Source organism: Lathyrus oleraceus, chromosome 6 (assembly GCF_024323335.1).
Source record: "Lathyrus oleraceus cultivar Zhongwan6 chromosome 6, CAAS_Psat_ZW6_1.0, whole genome shotgun sequence".
NCBI lineage: Eukaryota > Viridiplantae > Streptophyta > Magnoliopsida > Fabales > Fabaceae > Lathyrus > Lathyrus oleraceus.
Genome location: NC_066584.1, coordinates 433,048,558 through 433,054,968, shown reverse-complemented (window position 1 = coordinate 433,054,968; position 6,411 = coordinate 433,048,558). Strand labels below are relative to the sequence as shown.

General features: G+C 36.0%; 1 protein-coding gene across 1 annotated transcript; it reads left to right on the top strand.

The window, feature by feature from the left end:
• Window positions 1–2,965: 2,965 nt before the first annotated feature.
• On the top strand, window positions 2,966–4,687 carry LOC127096105 (uncharacterized). Its single transcript, XM_051034722.1, has 2 exons — window positions 2,966–3,715; window positions 3,878–4,687. Exons 1-2 carry the CDS (start codon window positions 2,966–2,968, stop codon window positions 4,685–4,687), a joined length of 1,560 nt encoding a protein of 519 aa, XP_050890679.1.
• Window positions 4,688–6,411: the final 1,724 nt, after the last annotated feature.

Genomic DNA, 6,411 nt, shown 5'->3' with positions numbered 1-6,411 from the left:
CATGATTTACATCATTAAAAATCAAAACTCTTCAGCACAAATAAAAGAAATAATATATTTTTTAATCCGTTGATAACATTATCTTAATTTTTAGGTGCTTATGTTTTCTGGAATTACAAAATTTTCCTAACAATTTTTTTGTCTGGAACAAAAAGGCACAAGTAATCCTCTCCCTAACAATTTCTCCGGATAAAAAGGACCTCCATCAATATGCTCTATTAATTATTGTTCAACTATTGTGAAACAATCTAAATCTCTTGTATTCTTTGGGTCTCAAATATGGAATCCCTTAGATTCTCTTTCCTGTATCATGACACTTAGGTCCATTAGCCCTCTTCTTTGGACTTTTTTTCTGACATGCCCCTTTCTTGAAATTAATTTGTCATTATGCTCCAGTCCGAAAAAAATTCTCAATCTGTCCCCTTTTTCTTATTGGGCTCGTCCAATGGTTGGACGAGTGCATGAAGGCCCAATGCGCGCAGTGTGGGCTCGCCAATCAATGGCCGAGGGCATGAAGAAGTTTTTTTTTTAATATTTTAAATACTTTATTAAATAGTTTTTTAATTATTATTAAATAGTTTTTTAATTAATTCTATATTTAATTAATATAATTGATTTTTTAAAAAATAATAATAATTTTTTTATAAAAATATTTAAAATAAAATGTAAATAATAATAGTTTTTCATGATAATAAAAAAATGTTGATATTATTATTTTTAAAATATTAATAATAAAAATGATTAATTTTTAGAATATTAATAATAGAAATAATTTGTTTTTTTAAGAATTACAATGGAAGAAATACATTTTATTGATATAATGGAAGCAATACATTTTATTTATAGTGACCGCCTGTTCCACATCTTGTGCCAACTTTTTTGCGTTTTCCCTTGCCCAAGTCTTCTTGTCTTTGTCTTGCGGGAGACAGAGATGAGTCGGAAGACAATTCATCAAGGGCGTCTTGTTGTTGTTGATGTTGTTGACTTTGATGTTGTTGTGATGTGTTTGGAGGCATATCCATACCGTCGAGTTCTTGAACGCCAAAAGAAGGCATAGTCATTAAATGGTCATCGGTGAGGTTAAAGTTGGGTAGTGAATGTGTGGCTTGTGTGTAGGTTTCGGGTTGGGTGTGTTGGATACGAGGATAATACACATCATTAGGGTTGTATGTGGGAGTGGGATGTGCGAATGTGGTGTTAGAAGGTTGGGGTTGAGAATGAGGGTTTGAGTATTCAAAGTTGGGTTGAGGAATTTGAGTGTATTGTATGGGTGGGCGTATGTTGGTTTGTTGTTGATATTGTTGGTTGTAAAAGTAGTTTGTTTGAGGGAATGGTGTTTGGGGATTATGGTGTTGGGTTTAGGTGGAATAAATGGTGTGTTGTTGGGTGGTCTAGGTGTGTTGGTATGTTTGTTGAGCTGAGGATGATGGTTGGTTATGTTGTTGTGGGGGTGATGTTGTTTGTTGGGTTGAAGAAGCTACACGTTGACGGGGATCATTCAAAAATTGTGTCGGAGGAACGTGCATAAAAGGAATTGATAAAAACCAATTCATGTATTCTCTACCCGACTTAGACTCACCAATTATCGAGTTTCCTTGTAACACCAAATGCCTTCTTCTTTTCCATTCTTTCAGCTCTTCTTTATTTAAATCTTGCCAATGCGTGTCCCAAGCTTGGACCATAGTCATGTTATGGTGTTCACTTAGACATCTTGGCGGAGACGGTATTTGTTGTTCAAATCCAAATTGGAGTTTGACTCGATCCGTCTGATGCATCTCAACGGTATAGAAACATATCATATATGTTGTTGCACTCCAGACTCGGCTGTCATTATAATCAGGCACTGGATATTGTATGTACGACCTCCAAATAAACTGTTAAAAGAAATATAACTATTAGAATGTATAAAATAAATTTAAATAAGTTTAATATTATAATTAATATTAGAATATATAAAATAAATTTAAATAAGTTTAATATTATAATTAATATTAGAATGTATAAAATAAATTTAAATAAGTTTAATATTATAATTAATCATTCTTACATCGTTTTCTTCCATGTGTTTATTGCAACACGGTACCCTCGTAGATGATGACGAGGATTATTTCCATAATTCATACCTCGTTTGCACCATCTTGCATATAAAAAAAAATACGTTAAAGTGACGTATAAATAATTTTGATAAATATAAATTGCATTTAAATGAAAATCGTTACCTTAATGCATAAGGATGTGATGGAACCTCGTTACTAACCAGAGCTAACAAGGGTATGCGTGTGAATGCCCATACAGTTAGTAATACAACACATCCTCTTATGCTCTTTACTCCTTTATGGGCCGCCTTGCACATATGTCTATATAGTGTCGCCAAACAAGCAGAACCCCAACTGTATGTATTACATTTTTCAAGGTCTCCTACTAAAGGTAACCAAGAAGAATGCAACAAATTGTGACTCTTATCTAGCATTAAAAAAGTAGCAATTAAAAGTAAAATATAAATTTTTGCATGTAAAATATTTTCTGCCTCGGACGGGTTAGGGTTATTTTTTGAGTTGCGTTAATACTGCTTCTAACCAAACAATTTTGACAGAAGCCCCATTTTTATCCGAGGCTGTTGGTTTGATGCCCAAATTTTCCATGTAAACGTCATTGGTTACGTTTGTTGGGCCATTAACAGCTTTACCATGGATTCGGAGACCGAATAACATACTCACATCCATTATTTAATGGAGATGATAATACCGTCTTTTACATAATGACACCGATTGAGACCGACGAAGATGTTAGTTCGATGTTTCAATGTCATGTAACATTATCTCAATTACCCAGCATTGAGATATATGTTCGTCTAGTCGATAATCTTGAAGAACAACCGAGTCACAATGAAGATGTTGAAGAACAACCGACTCACAACGAAAATCACGGTTATCCAACATAATCTGTACAGTCACACGACTATGGAATGAGTCAAGCCATTGACGAAGAGCCGACTCAAAATAATGAACCTTTCATACCAAATGAAGAGGTAGGCGAGAATAGTGAGGATGATCTTGAGGAGGTTCGATTTGAAGATCTATTTGGTGTTAGTGATGACGATGGCAATGAGGACATATTCGACACATCGACCGTTGCACTAAGAGCGCAACCAATTAGTTTGTACAACCCACCTGCGCACATGCAAAACATAAGTTTGGATGATGCTGAACCAATCTCCGTTTTCGGCAGTTTCATACCAACTCACAATTCTGACGAAATAGAGGAGGGCATCGAGTATGAAGATAAGGAAAAGTGTGTTCTGGCGTTGCAACAATGGCATATAAAACGTAGTCTAGATTTTTCTGTGGTTAAATCTGACAATGTACGTTTTGTCATCAAACGTAGAAATTTAACATGCAATTTCAAATGCAGGGTCTCATTGCGCAAGGGCAACTCAAGGTGGAGAGTTGGTAAGTGTAGTGGGCCTCATACGTGCACAACCACTTCCATGTCACAAGACCATACAAAACTCAGTTCAGAAATGATTAGCAAGAGCATAATGGAGCTTGTAAATCGGGACACTTCTCTTAAGGTGAAGGTTATCATCGCTCATGTTGTTGAGAAATACAGATATATAATATCATACAAAAAGGCATGGATTGCAAAGTGTAAGGCAATTGAGTCGCTGTATGGAAATTGGGAGACATCTTACAACGATCTTCCGCAGTGGATACTGGTAATGTAAACATATCTACCAGGTATCATTATAGAATTACAATCCTTACCTGTGATTTCAAATGATGGTTCATACTTGGGTGACCAAAGGATATTTCATCGTCTGTTTTGGGCGTTTAGACCATGTATACGTGGTTTCACGTTTTGTAAACCAATTGTACAGGTTGATGGAACTTGGTTGTATGGCAAGTACAGAGGGACTATGTTGATGGCTGTGGCACAGGATGGGAACAGGAACATATTTCTGATAGTGTTCGCATTGGTTGAAAGTGAGACAAAGGAAGCCTGGAGTTTCTTTCTTAAGAATTTGAGAATGCATGTTACCCCCCAAGCAAATCTATGCCTAATATCAGACAGGCATGAATCGATAAAGAGTGCATACAACAACCTGGAAAATGGATGGCAGTTTCCTCCTTCATCACACGTCTATTGCATTAGACATATCGCGCAAAACTTCATGCGCGAGATTAAAGACAAGGATCTGCGGAAAATAGTTGTTAACATGGGTTATGCGTTAACAGAGGCAACATTTAACTACTATCGGGGGGAAATCCGAAGAACAAACAACGACGCTTTATCATGGATAGACAACACCCCTCGCGAGAAGTGGGCAAAGGCATTTGACGGAGGGCAACGCTGGGGTCACATGACAACTAACCTAGCAGAAGCAATGAACTCGGTGCTAAAAGAAACCCGAAACCTTCCAATCACTGCATTGGTCAAATCTACGTACTATCGTTTAGGATCACTATTTGGTAGAAGAGGCCATCAGTGGACAAAAATATTAGCCTCTGGGCAGGTTTTCACTAATAACTGCAACAAGGGGATGGCTGAGGAAGTCATCAAAGTTAACATGCACAACGTCATGCAGTTCGATCGAGAGAGATTTTATTTCATGGTCCAAGAGAAGATTAATCATAACGACGGTCGACCAACCGGAACGTTCAGCGTTGATCTGAGGAAACAACTGTGACTGTGGGAAATTTCAGGCATTTCACTTACCTTGCTCTCATGTAATCGCAGCATGTTCGAGCATACGTCAGGACTATTCCATTCACATTCCAGACGTCTTCAAAATTCTTAACGTCTTTAAGGTCTATCAGGAGAGTTTCCTAGGACTTCCCCATGAGGAGAATTGACCACAATATGAAGGATTTACTCTTTGCCACGACGACTCTATGAGAAGGAGGTAGAAAGGGCGCCCAAACAGCACCAGGATTAGAACCGAGATGGACGATGTTGAAAAGGAAAAGAGAAGGTGTGGAATTTGCCGTGAAATAGGACACATGCGTAGGAAATGTCCTAATGTTGCAGGACCATCCCAACGACCTTCCAGATGATTATGTTGTTGTTTTAAATATCCGTTCAGATGATTATGTTTTTTATTTATTTATTAACTACTATGCACGTAATATATATAAACCGTTGTGTATTTCTAATGTCTTTTGGGAACAAACAATTATGAAATACATTTGTTAATCAAAGGGTTATGGTTACAAAGTACGACCACATTAACTAAACAACAACAACAACCAACACAACTGGTAGTTAAAAAACTAATCAACAACAACAACCAAAACAAGTGGACCTTCAACTCCTCTATTAACTTCACCACTATGTGCCGAAAACATACACTGGACATCTTCATCATTTTCTATACGATCCAGGTAATACATGTACGTACCATCGGGGCTTGCATCAGTCAACGTTATGTATGGACAATGATACTCTACTTTCCTCACCTTCATACGACGCCCGCCCAACTGTCGGAAGCCAGTGTGGATGGCTGAAATCAGTGTTCTGAAATTCCATTGCGGATCAAGGCAAACACTCATTTTTTCACCGTGTCCATAAAATACAAGACCACAAACAGACATTCTGACCTAAAGAAAGGATTTTGTGATCTGAGTTACATTTCTACAAGTTCTGCTATTTATAGAAAATTAATACTTGAATACTCGGCCAATCATTGGCCGAGACAGTACAAACACAAAAACTTTTTGGCGGGAAATATATCATTCCCAAAAAATTATTGAAATTTTGGAGGAAAACATGTCAATTTTATTATTAATATATAAGACAAAAATTATTTCTATTATTAATATTCTAAAAATTAATCATTTTTATTATTAATATTTTTAAAATAATAATATCAACATTTTTTTATTATCATGAAAAACTATTATTATTTACATTTTATTTTAAATATTTTTATAAAAAAATTATTATTATTTAAAAAAAACAATTATATTAATTAAATATAGAATTAATTTAAAAACTATTTAATAACAATTAAAAAACTATTTAATAAAGTATTTAAAATATTAAAAAAAAAAAGCTTCTTCATGCCCTCGGCCATTGATTGGCCGAGCCCACACTGCGTGCATTGGGCCTTCATGCCCTCGTCCAACCATTGGACGAGCCCAAAAAGAAAAAGGGGGCGGATTGGGAATTTTTTTCAGACGGGGACATAGTGGGAAATTAATTTCAAAAAAGGGGCAATTGGGGCAAATACTCTCTTCTTTGTTGTCTCGTAAATGAATTTTCCACCAATTTTCATCCTCTTTCGATATTCCGAACCGGTGAGTGGGGGTGGGGTTGTAGAGAAACCCTAGAAAACAAACAATAAAGAAAGATTTAATAAACTAAAATTTAATGAAAAGCCAAATCCAGATCTACATTCATTTGGATTAATTA